This window comes from Nomascus leucogenys, chromosome 13 (genome assembly GCF_006542625.1).
Source record: "Nomascus leucogenys isolate Asia chromosome 13, Asia_NLE_v1, whole genome shotgun sequence".
NCBI classification, from domain to species: Eukaryota; Metazoa; Chordata; class Mammalia; order Primates; family Hylobatidae; genus Nomascus; species Nomascus leucogenys.
The window spans coordinates 51,606,591-51,623,047 of NC_044393.1; the positions used below are offsets into that span (position 1 = coordinate 51,606,591).

The 16,457-nt window shown below is 43.0% G+C and overlaps 1 protein-coding gene across 2 annotated transcripts in view; it reads left to right on the top strand.

Moving 5' to 3' along the window:
* GSAP (gamma-secretase activating protein) overlaps positions 1–16,457 on the top strand; it is a 101,012-nt gene that overhangs the window by 68,195 nt on the left and 16,360 nt on the right. For both annotated transcript variants that reach the window (XM_030825353.1, XM_030825354.1), the window contains exons 20-22: positions 13,334–13,462; positions 14,293–14,351; positions 15,053–15,084. In XM_030825353.1, the coding sequence (XP_030681213.1) occupies positions 13,334–13,462; positions 14,293–14,351; positions 15,053–15,084 (220 nt within the window). The remainder of the gene's footprint in view (positions 1–13,333; positions 13,463–14,292; positions 14,352–15,052; positions 15,085–16,457) is intronic.

Genomic DNA, 16,457 nt, shown 5'->3' on the forward strand with positions numbered 1-16,457 from the left:
GTTTTGGTCCTAAGAAGAATCCCTTAAAAATAGACTGATGATCTGTGTTTCCAGGCAAAAGCATGGGACTGCTGTGAAGTCCTACTAACATATGAAGACGAAGAGAAAAGGTTTTATTAATAGTTTAAAAGGTGTTTTAAAAGATTCCACCCTTTCATTTTATTTATTGTTTATTGTTTCTGCGTTTTCCACTAGTCTTACCAAATCCATAATGTGTTTTTATTTTATTTTTAGAGATGGGGTCTCCCTTTGTTGCCTAGGGTGGAGTGCAGTGGCATGATCATAGCTCACTATAATCTCTAATTCCTGGGCTCAAGCAATCTTCCTGTCTCAGCCTCCTGAGTAGTTGGTACTACAGTCATGAGCCACCACATCCATCCAGTTTCTTATTTTTTCTTTCTTTTTTTCTTTTTTGTAGAGATGGGGTCTTGCTATGTAGGATGATCTCAATCTACTGGCCTCAAGTCATCCTCCTGCCTTAGCCTCTTAGAGTGCTAGGATTATAGGTGTGACCCACCATGCCGGACCATAATTTTTTTAATGGACAACAAACCAGTGAAGAAAAATTTTGAAAGAAATATCATCCATAATTCTACAGTTCCTAATGTACCAACTGTCTCTTCTCCCCCATTCCCTCTTGGCCTTTGTTATAGGTATGCATATTTTACCCAGTAGTAATTGTGATCTAGAGATATTAGATAAATTTTAGAAATTATATTATTGTAAACATTTTTTCATGTTGCTATGTAAACTTATAATTTCTAATGACTCCATAGGATTCCACTGGATGGCAGTGTCTTTTTGTTTTTATTATTTTAAATTAGTAAGTGTGTGAGGAAAAACTCTGTCCAAACTGTGTTTTCCCTCTCTGTCACACTGCAACAATAATCAACACACAAAAACACTTCTGTTACCAAATGTGTGGGAATTCTTCACGCACCAAGTAGCAGACACCAGCTGGGTGTCCTTTAATTCAGTTCTGACACTATCTATCCAGAGACAGTGTCAGATCCCACAGGTTGGGGGGCATAGTCCCCAAGACTACCCTCCACACCCCCAGATAACAGGTGCAAGTCCAGACCTCTGGAACTTCTGACCAACTGTCTTCAAGTTGGGGTTCCCACGGTACCTCTTTAGGTTTGATTAATTTGCTGGGGTGGCTCACAGAACTCAGGGAAACATGTTTACTGGCCTATTATAAAGGATATTTCAGAGGAAACAGATGAAGAGGTGCATAGAGTGAGGTATGAGGGAAGGGACGTGAAGCTTCCATGCCCTCTTTGGATTCACCACCCTCCAGGAACCTCCACCTGTTCAGCTATGAGGAAGCTTCCCCAACCCAGTCTCCTGGGATTTTTATGGAAGCATTCCTTCCCTCCAGGGTATGAGGCGGGGCATTCCTTCCCTCCAGGGTATGAGGCAGGACCCTCTTAGGGGAGGGTCTTAAGATCTGCAATCAGAAAGGTGGGTGTTGGGCAGGGGGGTGGTGGTGGGGAGTGGTGGAGGGGAGAGTCCTGCCTTAGGGCAGGTGAAAGGAAGGCAGGAGAGAGAGAGTTTCCTGAGACTAGTCCTGGTCCTGAAGCCTAAAACACCCGATATTATAACATCAGGCTGTAACAAAGGCTATGGGCATTATGAACCAGGAGTGGGTGGATGAAAATTAATACATACAAAACACCACAATAAGTATGTCATACTTTTTTTTTTCTTTTTTTGAGGTAGGGTCTTACTCTGTTGCCCAGGCTGGAGTGCAGTGACACAGTCACAGCTCACTGCAAACTTGAACTCCTGGGCTTAAGCAGTCCTCCTGCTTCAGCCTCCTGAGTAGCTAGGACTACACATTACATGTCATCATGTCTGGTTAATTAAAACTTTTTTTTTTTTTTTTTGGTAGAGACAGGGTCTTACTATGTTGCCCAAGCTAGTTTTGAACTCCTAAGCTAAAGCCATCCTCCTAACTCGGCCTCCCAAAGTGTTGGTATTACAGGTATGAACCACTATGACCTGCTGGGTTGCAGTGCCTTAACTCAATTGTTCTTCTGTTTTTTGGACATTTAGTTTGTCCCTAGTTCTTTTTGCTATTAGAAATAATGTTCTAGTGAATTTTTTTTCTTTTTCGTTTTCTTTTTCTTTTTGAGATGGAGTCTCCTTCTTGTTGCCCAGGCTGGAGTGCTTTGGTGCGATCTCAGCTCACTGCAGCCTCTGCCTTCTGGGTTCAAGCGATTCTCCTGCCTCAGCGTCCTGAGTAGCTGGGATTACAGACGTGCACCACTATGCCCGGCTATTTTTTGCATTTTTAATAGAGGCGGGGTTTCATCATGTTGGTCAGGCTGGTCTCGAACTCCTGACCTCAAGTGATCTGCCCACCTCGGCCTCCCAAAGTGAATATTTTTATACATACAGTTTTTCTTTTGATCTATTCCCCTAAGGTTAAGAGCCCAGAAGTAACATTGGGTGAAAGGCTATGATGATTTTTATAGCGTTTGATTCTTATTTTATGATAAATTGATATTCAGTGAAAGGGATGTCACGTGTGTCCATGTGAAGAGACCACCAAACAGGCTTTGTGTGAGCAATAGAGCTTTTTAATCACCTGGGTGCAGGTGGGCTGAGTCCGAAAAGAGTCAGCGAAGGGAGATAGGGGTTGGGGCCCTTTTATAGGATTTGGGTGGGTAGTGGAAAATTACAGTTAAAGGGGGTTTTCTCTTACGGGCAGGGGTGGGGGTCACAAGGTGCTCAGTGGGGGAGCTTCTGAGCCAGGAGAAGGAATTTCACAAGGTTAATCGCTCAGTTAAGATAGGGCAGAAACAAATCACAATGGTGGAATGTCATCAGTTAAGGCGGGAACCGGCCATTTTCTCTTCTTTTGTGATTCTTCACTTCCTTCAGGCCATCTGGATGTGTACATGCAGGTCACAGGGGATATGATGGCTTAGCTTGGGCTCAGAGGCCTGACAAGGGATAATTTACATTTACAAGGGGTTTATGAGTTTACCAGTTTTACTATAACCTTATCAACATTGTGTATTTTCATTTAAAAAGTTAAGTATAAAAGAGTGATGGAAAGGTCCTATTAACTTTTACCTATTAGGTTTTCTAAGAATATGATTTAGCTTTGCTTACGAACAAAGTCGCTTCTTTTTTGCACTGGCTTGTTTGTTTTCCGTGTGTGGGTGTGTGTAAAATGGAGTATTTTATGTCCTCCATGTGTTTCTCTCCTCCTTTTACATTCCCTCTTTCTCCTCACGTTTTTCTCCTCTACCCATAGCTTTCGTATTTGGCTGTGCAGACAGTTGTTTCCCATTCACCATTTCCACACATGCTTCGGGGCTCTTTTGGCTCCACATGTATTCATCTGCTAGTAGTTATTAATACTGAGGACAAGTATGAGGCACTGTAGATCTCTCTGTGACCCTCTGCACACAGCCATGATCCATCAAGGAAGGCAGAGGTGTATTGCTGGGACTAGCCCTGGACTCAGGAGAAGATAGTACTGGGTTTGGTTTGACCAACTCCACCTACCCCAAATGCTCAGCATGGGAGACTCTAATCAGGAGATTCTCATTCCCAGGACACTTGATTCTGCTATTTCTCATTTGTTTCCTCATCTCTGCTTGTATAATATCACTCACTCACTCCAAGCTGCTACCTTCACTTTTAACCTACTTCTACCCCAAGTCCCAACTTAATTATAGAGGGATGGAGCTGGTTGCATGAGCATGTCCCACCCTCAGCTCTTCTCTCCCTAGTCTCAGTTATGTGACTGTTCTTGCCATACTTAACCAATAGGAGGTGGCTCTGGACACTCATGACCTGAATCACAAATTACATAAGAGTGTGTGCTTGCTTCCACATTCTTTCTTTGAGGACTAAGGTACCCCTATTTACTCTGACCACACTTATTTCTTTTCTCCTTAGTAGATGAGTGCCCTGATAAGGAGTCAAGAGAGGAGAGGGGCGGGGGTGTGTGTGTGGGAACTGGATAGGTATGTTCCTCCTGTTCTCTCTGCATTCTGAAGCACTTCCTTTTAGTATAAAGTGGAACACTATACAAATGTTTAATAAATTGCAATATTGCTATGGTCTGAATGTTTACCTCCCTTCAGGATTCTTATGTTGAAGTCCTGACCCCGAAGGTGATGGTTTTAGGTGGTGGTGCCTTTGGGAGGTGATTAGTTCTGAGGGCAGAGCCCTGGTGATTGCAGTTAGTGCCCTCATAGAAGAGACCCCACAGAGCCAACTTGCCCTCCCGCCACATGAGGTTACAGTGAACACATAGCAGTCTAGGAAGTGGGCCCTCATCAGACACCATATCTGGCCACACCCTGATTTTGGGCACTCCAGTCTGAAGAACTGTGAGAAATAAATTTGTTGATAAGCCATCCAGTTTATGGTATTTTGGTATATCTGCTGTAACAGACTAAGACCTATATGAACATCTTGGGCAGGATAAACCAGTTAAATCAGAAAATCTTCCCTAGAGAGACAAAGGACTTCCTCATCTTATAAATAGTTCTCAAAGTCATTTTAAAAACACTAAACAGGAAATATATTGAAACAAGGTGCTTACCTTAAAAGGAATGTCATTAACAGTGTCCTTCCTAAGAATGATTTTATCCCTTTGTAAACTATGGATTGCTCTAGGGAAACGGCAACTTTCATAAAAGGCTAAAAATTGCCCTTGATTTTATTGTTATTTTTTAAAAATTTTGATTGATTGATTGATTGAGATAGGGTCTCCCTCTGTCACCCAGGCTGGAGTGCAGTGGTGCCATAGTGGCTCACTGCAGCCTCGACCTCCTGGGCGTAAGCAATCCTCCCACTTTAGACTCCTAAGTAGTTGGGACCACAGGCACATGCCACCACGCCTGGCTAATTTTTGTTTGTTTGTTTCCTGTAGAGACAGAGTCTTGGTATGTTACTGGGGCTGATCTCAAACTCCTAACCTTGAGGGATCATCCCACCTCAGCCTCCCAAAGTGCTGGGATTACACACATGAGCCACCACACCTGGCGTGCCCTTGGTTTTATGAGAAGAAAAACCATTAAAACTATTCAATCACAGGAAGCATGTATGGATTTTTAAAAATGGAAAATAGCTTAAATATAAAGATAAAAGATGAGCATGCTACAAATGGAGAAATGGGATATTTTTACCACAGTCTTTAAGTTGGACATCTATAGTGCATTTCATCACTTGTTAGAGATTGTTGATTACCTGACTCAGAGACTGGGAAGGACAAAAACTTACTGCTCCTTTCTACTTATGGCCACTCAGATGTGAGGGTGTTACTGCCAATGTCTATCAGTGGTCTGATGCCCTTGAGCAACTGGGAGAAGGGTAGTTTATACCTGGGCTGCTCTCCATTCAGAGACTTGTTTATCTGCTTCTTCACTGGTGTTAAACTGTTTTAGGCTGGGTGCGGTGGCTCACACCTGTAATCCCAGCACTTTGGGAGGCTGAGGCGGGTGGATCACTTGGGGCCGGGAGTTTGAGACCAGCCTGGCCAACATGGTGAAACCCTGTCTCTCTACAGAAAATACAAAAATTAGCCAGGTGTGGTGGTGCACGCCTGTAACCCCCCCGCTACTCGGGAGGCTGAGGCAAGAGAATCCCTTGAACCTGGGAGGTGGAGGTTGCAGTGAGCCAAGATAGTGCCACTGCACTCCAGCTTGGCGACAGAGCAAGACTCCACCTCACAAACAAAACACAAAGTTTTAATTGGGCAGAGCATGAATGTAATTAATTGCTTAGTGAAACACAAAAGACTCCCACAATACAGACAACCATGATCACTTAAAAAGTTTTTTAGTGGTCTGAAGTAATGGTATAATTACAATATAATAGTTTACAATTTTAAAAAATTGTTGCTTTGACAAAGATGTAGCATCAATAGCAGTGTTAGTTGGTTATGTGGGAAATACTGATTTCCCAAAGTTCAGTTTGCACATATTTTCTGGAACAGTTAATTATAGTGAGGCCAGTGGGTACCATAAACCTTAATTTTATGATGCAACGAAGAAATACTAATTAGAGGTAGATTAGCATAGATTAAAAAAATAAGATGGTACTGGCTGGGCACGGTGGCTCATGCCTATAATCCCGTCACTTTGGGAGGCCTAGGTGGGTGGATCACCTGAGGTCAGGAGTTCGAGACTAGCTTAGCCAACACGGTGAAACCCATTTCTACTAAAAATACAAAAATTAGCTGGGCATGGTGGCAGGCGCCTGTAGTCCCAGCTATTCGGGAGGCTGAGGCAGGAGAATTGCTTGAACCTGGGAGGTGGTGGAAGTTGCAGTGAGCCAAGATTGCGCCATTGCACTCCAACCTGGGCGACAGAGGGAGACTCTGTCTCAAAAAACAAAAACAAAAGAGCTTGAGGCTAGTGATTTCATTCCTGTTGTTTCTGTAGCAATGGAGGTGTCTTCAGGCTACTTCCTAGTTGATGAAATTGAGGAACAGACCCAGGATGGAGGATTCTTGTTTTTGTTCCTCTTCTACCACCTACTACACTGTGCTGGTCTTATTCATAGTTTTGGTTGGGGACAGGTGTTTTTCATTCTCAAGATTGAGAGGAGGGAAAGAGCTTAGCATTGACTTTCTCAGGGCATAAGCTGATTGTGAGATGGAATAGTTTAGAGCCATATTTAGTGATTTCATTTTTAGAAAAAAATCCAATCCATTAAAAATGGCTAATAGAACTACCCAGATGGGCAAGTAAGTGGAAATTTTTGCTAGATATTGGGGAAGAAGGAGAAAGTCCATTTATATTCAGGAGACCTTGAAATTGCAGCGTGCATTTCCCTAAGTGGGCAGCCTCAGGAGTTCTGGTCACTTGCCCTGTGTATGAGTGTTCCTGTTTAGAGCATCTTAGTTTAGTGCCTTCCTAGCTTTATGTATACACAAACGTTTTCTATTTATTCTGTCAGTGCTTAGAGGTAGTGGGTCACTGTGTTTCTCTGGGTTGTAAGTAAAAGCTGATACTGAGATGGAATCCACTGAAGGGCCAAATTGGATGATGCTTTAGCTGTGTTAGTTGAGTCCTGGCACAGAGGAAAGGGTTCTCTTTGAGTTGGCTGCCTTCTCTGTAAGAAGATGCTGGTTAATCAGCAGAAGTGGGACCAAAGCCAAAGGGCCTTTTAGAAATGAAAGGCAGATTTTTTTTCTGGCAGTAATTTGCAGATGAGCCAGTACCACAGAGCTTTTTTTTTTGTTTGTTTTTGGATCAATTGGCAATCCAAATCATAAATGGGAAACAATTCCTTAATGTAACCCACTGGTTCTTTTGTTCAGTGAATAGTTGTGATGGGCTGTGTTTGGCAATTATTTCAGGTCATCCTAAGAGAAAAAACTCCCCTTTATGTAGGAAAATGCTTCCAGGTCATTCCTTGAGGATCTGATTGCTTTTAACATTGTCTCTCATTCAGGGGTATTTTTCTTTGCTTTGCTTTTTATGAGACAGTCTCATTCTGTCATCCAGGCTGGAATGCAGTGGCATGATCTTGGCTCACTGCAACCTCTGCCTCCCCAGGTTCAAGTGATCCATCTCAGCCTTCCAAGTAGCTGGGCCTACAGGCACACGCCACCATGCCCAGCTAATTTTTTGCATTTTTAGTAGAGCCGGGTTTTCACCATGTTGCCCAGGCTGGTCTCCAACTTCTGAGCTCAAGTGATCCAACCATCTTGGCCTCCCAAAGTGCTGGGATTGCAGTGTGAGCCACTGCACCCGGTATGGGCATGTTTCTTTTTTTTGTGTGTGACAGAGTGTTGCTCTGTCGCCCAAGCTGGAGTGCAGTGGTGCGATCTTGGCTCACTGCAAGCTCCGCCTCCCGGGATCACCCCATTCTCTTGCCTCAGCCTCCGGAGTAGCTGGGACTACAGGCGCCCGCCAGCACTCCCGGCTAATTTTTGTATTTTTAGTAGAGATGGGGGTTTCACTTTGTTACCCAGGAAGGTCTCGATCTCCTGACCTTGTGATCCACCCACCTCGGCCTCCCAAAGTGCTGGGATTACAGGCGTGAGCCACTGTGCCCGGCCGGGTATGTTTCTTATACAGCATTTTTGTGTTTTATTTTTAAAGATTTATTAGCTCTTTTCAAGTAGCTGGTAATGGGCTTCCTGGGCAGTGGTGGCTTTCATTTTGTGGTGCTGTTGTTCCTGATGAGTACAGTATTTGCTTTGTTGGATAAGTGCTAGCTGATTGACAGTGATTTCCTGTGCTCCCAGGTTCATCTTTTTAATTTTAAGTTCCAGGATACATGTGCAGGACATGCAGGTTTGTTACATAGGTAAACGTGTGCCATGGTGGTTTGCTGCACCTCTCAACCCATCACCTAGGTATTAAGCCCAGCATGCATTAGCTATTTATTCTGATGTCTTTATTTTGTCCTTCCCCCAACCCCCCAAAAGGCCCCAGTGTGTGTTGTTCCCCTCCCTGTGTCCATGTATTCTCATTGTTCAGCTCCCACTTATAAGTGAGAACATGTGGCATTTGGTTTTCTCTTCCTGTGTTAGTTTGCTGAGGATAATGGCTCCCAGCTCCATCTGTGTCCCTGCAAAGGACATGATCTTGTTCCTTTTTGTGGCTGCATAGTATTCCATGGTGTATATGTACCACATTTTCTTGATTCAGTCTATGATTAATGGGCATTTGGATTGATTCCATTTCTTTGCTATTGTGAATAGTGCTGCAGTGAACATACACGTGCATGTAGCTTTATAATAGGATTTGTATACCTTTGGGTATACACCCAGCAATGGGATTGCTGGGTCAAATGGTATAATACTTCCGGTTCTAGGTCTTTGAGGAATCGCCATACTGTCCTCCACAATGGTTGAACTAGTTTACATTCCCACCAACAGTGTAAAAGCATTTCCATTTCTCCACAGCCTCACCAGCATCTGTTGTTTCTTGACCAGGCTCATCCTAGAGCTTAGTGGTGCGATGGTGTGTCTTGGCTCTTGGGATTGTGCAGATTCAACTCTCCCTTCCCCTCCCCTCCATTCTGGGTTACAACATCTAAAACGTTATGTGGGAGATCCTTTATTCTCTGGGATAATGAGCATGCTGGTGTCACCTTGGCATTCAGAATCCCTCAAAGATTTGGCCCTAACTACCTCTTTAACTATATCTCCTATTTTAAAACCACACAATCAGAAGTCTTTAGACAGCTGGTGATTTATATAGCCTTTAATCTAGAGGTGTATAGACTGAGTAAAGTGTTTGAGGGTGGGGTGCCTGGGATTACTTCAACATGCTCACTGTTCTCAGTCCTGGCTGAACATTAGGATCACTTGGGGGAACTTGTAAAACTCATAAGGCTCAGGCACACCCCAAGCCAATTAAATCTAATGGGGGATGGGACCCAGGTGGTTCCAATGGGCAGCTGAGGCTGGGAGTTGCACATGCTGGAGGCTATTGTCTTCACCATAGAGAATGAAGTGCTGTTGACTCGAATGCTCTGGCTCAGATCTGAGCCCCGAATCCATCTTCTAGTCTCTGTCTTTGCTCACACCCTAAGAGTCCCACCTGGAACATCCTTTCCTTGTCCTTCACTGACTCAAATCCATTTCCCTCCCCTGTTCCGTGTCTGTTTTCCAGGTTTCCAAATAGACTTTCCAATTTAGAATGATCTCTGTGCATTTCTTTTTTTTGGAGACAGTCTCGCTCTGTTGCCAGGCTGGAGTGCAGTGGCGCCATCTCGGCTCGCTGCAACCTCTGCCTCCCGGGTTCAAGTGATTCTCCTGCCTCAGCCTCCCAAGTAGCTGGGACTACAGGTGCATGCGACCACACCCAGCTAATTTTTGTATTTTTAGTAGAAATAGGGTTTCATCATGTTGGCTGGGATGGTCTTGATCTCCTGACCTTGTGATCCACCTGCCTCCATCTTCCAAAATGCTGGGATTACAGGCATGACCCATCACACCTGGCTGCATTTCTTAACTGAAAAAAGCTATATCACTTCTCTAGTGGATACCAAATAGTGAAATATATAGATTTTTCTGTATCATCTTAATATCTGTAAGATATTATAGATATATCTAATATCTGTATTAGGCCAGTGACCCCCCTCCTGAAAAACATGTAAGTTCATGTGAAAATATTTTTGGGATGTTTGGCTAACAATATTTCTTACTTAAGTGTAAGTTTTAATTTTTGTTTTATTTTAAATTCAGATCCTTTTCCTTCTAACTCTAGTCTATTTTAGGCCATGGATTTCTTTGAAAATCTGGTGCAAGCTATAGACCATCTCCCCAGAAAAGCGCTCATACAAACACATGCTCTATTTTACATTCAGGCAGTGGGTGCTGGAGCCCCTGGAAAGCCTGTCCACGGACATGTGGCAGGCTCTGTTTGATCTGTTTCTTCTTAGCAGACAGATGGCTATGCTAATTAGCCTGATTTGATAATTCCACAATGTATGCATGTATTGAAACACCACATTGCAGCCCATAAATATATACAATTATTTGTTAATTTAAAATAAAACAAAACTATGAAAAATGTGCCTACCTCCCCAAAAGGTTATGAGGAAAGGGATTTTTTAAATGGAGGGAGAAGGAAGGTAATTTGGGAGAGATCTTTTCTTAGGAGCTGCAGTGAGTGGGGACTTCTAACAACAGGATAGCATTTGACTTGAGGGGATGGGGCCAGATGACAGGTAGAGGGCATCTGAGTTTCTCCCCTCCCATATCCTGTCCTGGGCAAGGTCTGGGTGAACTGTGTGGGTGGGACTCCTGTGGCCAAGCAGGAGGAATTAATAGCTCGACTGAACACTAGATGTCACCACAACACCAATTAGTCTTCTGGCTTTTGGCTCTCCTGTGCCTGAGCCCAGATTAGGACAGCAAGAAAGCTTTAGAGACTTCCAGTCAGGGACCTAATTCTGTCAAACATCTGCAGGATTTGTCTTGTCTTTTTTTTTTTTTTTTCTCAAATACAAAGAAGACCCAAAGGGTGGATAAGTATACATTCATTATAAATAAATGGAAAGGGAAAGAAAAGACTAGTGAGGTGAGTCAAGTGAGGAGTGGGATCTGATTCATGTTTTCCCCTGGACATGAGACTTTCTTGGGAAGAGTTTTTCTGTCTCTGGGAGGAGGGATGTTGGCCGGATGGGCATTTCAGGCTTCTGAAAGAGCAAGTTTTAATATTATGTTACTTACTTTACTGATACTCCAAAATACATTTCAAACCAATTATGACTGTCTTTAGATTAAAAATGGTAATAACATGCTATAATTTAACATGAGGGCATTTTTCTTGATTGAGGTGTTTTTTTGTTTGTTTGTTTGTTTTTAAGTTTTCTTATTTTTCTTGCAGTTCAGCCAAGTCTGTCACCTTGGCAGGCAATAGTTCACTTAGTTTTATGACCACACATTACATCTCTGGCCCCAGTCAAATCATTTGTAAATGCACGTATTTTGGCAAAAAGTATCGTAAGTCTACCTTTATTGGTTTAAAACCAAGTTGTGTCAGAATATCCTTCAACACTAAGAATGTATTTTTTTATTTTTATTTTTTTTGAGACGGAGTCTCGCTCTGTCACCCAGGCTGGAGTGCAGTGGCGTGATCTCGGCTCACTGCTAGCTCCACCTCCTGGGTTCATGCCACTCTCCTGCCTCAGCCTCCCGAATAGCTGGGACTATAAGTGCCCACCACCGCACCTGGCTAACTTTTTGTATTTTTGGTAGAGACGGGGTTTCACCGTGGTCTCGATCTCCTGACCTCGTGATCCGCCCACCTCAGCCTCCCAAAGTGCTGGGATTGCAGGCGTGAGCCACCGTGCCTGGCCAACACTAAGAATGTAGTAACATTGCATTTTATTATTTAAAAATGAATATAATGGATATATTCTTGCTTCAGGGTAATACAATTATATCAATAATTCAAAGATCTAGATAGAATGCTGACTAATTCTGTTTTGGTGTATGTGACAATATAAAATTAGTTCATTTCACCTTTTTTTGATTCCTAGGTTTTGAAAAATGTCCTTGGCAGTAAATAAGCTTAGCAGGAAAGTACGCGTACTCCACTTATCCAAATGTTAATGAACTTTGTCTTAGTGAACATGGCACTGTTGACATCACCTAAGTCATAAAAAACGGGTCTCAAGGGAGGAAATGACTCAATGTGTTTAATACAGGTTTCCCTGCTAAGCCTCAATCTGGGGAAGTCCTGTTGGTTTTGGGAAGTGAGCAGCAGTTCTTTATGTGGTTAAAAAAACAAACAAGAAAACAAAAAAGACAGAAAATGAAGTGGGAAAACAAGATTCTTTTTTTTTTTTTTTTTTTTAATTATACTTTAGGTTTTAGGGTACATGTGCACAATGTGCAGGTTTGTTACATATGTATCCATGTGCCATGTTGATTTCCTGCACCCATTAACTCGTCATTTAGCATTAGGTATATCTCCTAATGCTGTCCCTCCCCCTTCCCCCCACCCCACAACAGTCCCTGGAATGTGATGTTCCCCTTCCTGTGTCCATGAGTTCTCATTGTTCAATTCCCACCTATGAGTGAGAACATGCAGTGTTTGGTTTTTTGTCCTTGCGATAGTTTACTGAGAATGATGTTTTCCAGTTTCATCCATGTCCCTACAAAGGACACGAACTCATCATTTTTTATGGCTGCATAGTATTCCATGGTGTATATGTGCCACATTTTCTTAATCCAGTCTATCGTTGTTGGACATTTGGGTTGGTTCCAACTCTTTGCTATTGTGAATAGTGCCGCAATAAACATACGTGTGCATGTGTCTTTATAGCAGCATGATTTATAGACCTTTGGGTATATACCCAGTAATGGGATGGCTGGGTCAAATGGTATTTCTAGTTCTAGATCCCTGAGGAATCGCCACACTGACTTCCACAATGGTTGAACTAGTTTACAGTCCCACCAACAGTGTAAACGTGTTCCTATTTCTCCACATCCTCTCCAGCACCTGTTGTTTCCTGATTTTTTAATGATGGCCATTCTAACTGGTGTGAGATGGTATCTCACTGTGGTTTTGATTTGCATTTCTCTGATGGCCAGTGATGATGAGCATTTCTTCATGTGTTTTTTGGCTGCATAAATGTCTTCTTTTGAGAAGTGTCTGTTCATGTCCTTTGCCCACTTTTTGATGGGGTTGTTTGTTTTTTTCTGAAAACAAGATTCTTTAAGTCTATTTTAGAATCCCTATTGGGTCTAGAATACCATCCTCTGTACAAAGTATTCACTCAGAAATGTGGGCCGTGAGAGCTCAGGAAATAAGGCTTGCGTGATACTCACTGGGTGGTTTGGGCCACTGGGCCTGCCTCTGAAGGCCACTGATGTTTTTGTCTCCTACAGGTGCTCAGCTTTAAGGGCTACTGGGAAAAACTGAACTCCAACCTAGAATATGTTAAGTACGCCAAGCCACACTTCCACTATAACAACAGCGTGGTCAGGAGAGAGTGGCACAACCTGATCTCTGAAGAGGTATGAGTGGGTCAGTGAGAACAAAGCCAGCAGCCAGGCATAGTGGACTGGATCCAGGTGATGTCTTTAAATCATAAGGCTGGCTTCCATGTAGCACTCTTCCCAATTGCCAGGGACTTGAACATTGTCATTACTGATCTCAATAGGCAGAGATGCTTCTATGATCTCTGTTCTCCTGGGGAGGAAACTGAAAAGCAGAAAGTTTAAGGGACACGCAGCACATTCATAGTAGAAGTATGATTAATATCCACGTCTCAGATGTGTTCTCAGGTTACTTATGCAGTTAAAAATTGATATTAAAAAATCTAGGTGTTTCCAAATTAGTGGTCATTAGGGGTTAGGGTAGTTGGAGGGAGATGTGACTCACTGTCCAGGGGTGACCCAGGGAAATCTTTGGGGGTGTTCGAAGAGTTCTGTATATTGATTGTGGTGGTACATTGTGGGACATGAATCTAAATATGATGACATAGAATGACACACACACATTGTGCCAGTGTCAATTTTTGATTTTGATATTGTGCTCTAGTTAGGTAAGATACAAGCACTGAGGAGACTGGGTGGAGGGTACATTGGATGTCTCTCTAGTATTGCTGTGCGTAGATTAGTGTTGTTGTATATAGTATATAGTTGACTCGCAGTTTCCTGTGAATCTGTAATTGTTTCAGAATAAAATGTTTCTTAAAAGTTTAAAAAAAACTAGGTGTTCTGATTACCTGGAAAGTGTATTTCTTCTCTCTGATGCTCTTAACTGTATTGCATTATATCCTTGATGTGAAAAGTCACTAATAAAACTTTTACCTTCCACACTCCTGACGTGTTCTCACTCCTAGAAAACAGGAAAACGAAGGTCCACGGCATACGTGAGGAATATTCTTGATAATGCAGTAAAGTAAGTGAAATTAGAGGTTATCGTATCTAAGATGGTTAACATTTACAATTACTTTGTTTTGTTGGCTACCTTTTATAGAAGTAGTTTACTTTTGTTGCATATCCCCAGCAAAATAATATTGTCAGCTTCACGAATGCAGCCACTTGGACCCTATTCTAGAATTTGGAGCTGGAATTTCTAGTGGGAAAAGCTTATATGTTGAACCTTATAGACTTGTAACCTGCGGATAGATGTTTACAATGGATAATTGGTAAAGAAATTTCCTATTAGTGAGCATTTTAGGAGAGAAAGGCAAATAGTAGGTTGATTTTTTTTTTTTTTTTTAAAGTGTCAGTGGGCTAGTGAGCTTGCTCTTATTTTGAAAGCCTATTTTCTGGATATATGAGTCATCTCAGAGTACTAAAAGTATAGGCCCCATTCCAACCTCTGTTCTATTTTCTGTCCCCATTATTTTCAATAACTGAGAGCTACAATTGTTCTAAATTATTGCCATTGTTGGCACTAAAGGGTTTTGAGATTTTTTAATTGCCTAATGTGGCTTTCACTACATTGATCAAAGTTTTTTGAGGTTTTCAGCAGCCTGAGAATAGTTTCTACGGTGGTTTTTATGAATTTTTAAAGGAGGATATCTTTGTATGATGTGGCTTTAAATTTTTTAAAAGCAATGCTGTCTGTGAATAACATGGCTGATTTCTTCGTAGGGTGATTTCTAACCTAGAAGCAAGAAATTTGGGTAAGAAAAGATGTGTAATAAAGTCTTCTGGGTTCCAGTCAGTGTTTTGTTTGTAGCACTGTTCTTCCTACCACTGTGGGTTGGCAAGAAAATCACTTCCAGTAGTGTGGTGCAGGCAGCACCTTTTAATATCTTGCTGTTAGAGTGGCCGCACGGCTCTTCCCATGTCTGTCTAGGCACCAGGACCTCCGGGGACAGCTGCTGAATGTGCTTTTGCTGTGGGAGTCCCTGGGTGATGGCCTTGCGGTTCTCCTTATTTCCTGTCATACAGAGCTGCCCTCTGGCTGTGCCCACAGGGTGCATTTTGGCATTTCCCTTGGCTTGGTGCTGCTTGCTTTCTAGCTGTCTGATCCTACTGGGTCTTGCCTTGTATGTGCCTCTCATTTGGGTTAAAAATTGGGCACACAGGTCCTAGAGGCATAAAGATGAGGAGCTTCCAGGTAAGCAGTGTGGTTCTGGGGGAAAGAGCACAGGCTTGAGAGCTAGACAGAGCTGGACTTATATTCCAGCATGGCCTCTTGAGAACCATGTGCTCCTGGGCAAGTCACTTACCCATTTGTGCACTGTCCTCAGGGGAGTGAGGAGAAAATGAGACTAACTGGGGCAATGCAGATAGCACCTAGCATAGTGCTTAGCACATAGGGGTACCTGAGGTGGCTGCTTTATTCCTTAGTGTGTAAGGAAGAAATGTTAACATGTGGCTTCTAAACCAAATGACAGGTATTATATAATCCATAGATGCAGGGAGTGAGAGGATAGGTCAGGAGCGGGGATGGCTGGAGGAGGGAGGGAGGTTGGAAGAGGCTCCCCCAGAGGGCTGACAGGTGAGTTAAGTCTTGATAAACAAAGGGGACTTGGCCAAGTGAAACCAGGGGAAGGGAATGCTGAGCATATTCAGGCACAGGCTTATTTGTAGTTGCCAGAAGAACACTTTCTTGCCTCATGAAGGTCAGCCTTCATTAAATAAGCTTTTGTTTTTATATCCGACTCCTGTTTTATGGGCTTGGATGTTGGGTGATTCTAATGGAAACTATTTTATACAGTGCATTGCTGCACCTCCTCCAGCTGTGCACACAGCACAGTGAACTGTGACAGTACACTTGTCATCCAGCTTAGGCTGACAGAGCCTGGGCTCACTGACCAGCGTGGGAGGAACCAGCCTCTGCCTTACCAGGCCATCGGTGCCTGAAGCCAGGGGATCTGCCCTGCCAGACAGGGGCATGCATGTGTGTGTTTCAGGCTTATCATCCTTGCATTGCTGGGGGTTTTGCAACACGGGGAATGTTGCTGGTCTGGTTGAGGTTTCTGTCATGCCACCCCTCCTGCCCTGCTTATGGAGCTACTCTATGTGTCAGGGCCATTTGCATCCTGTT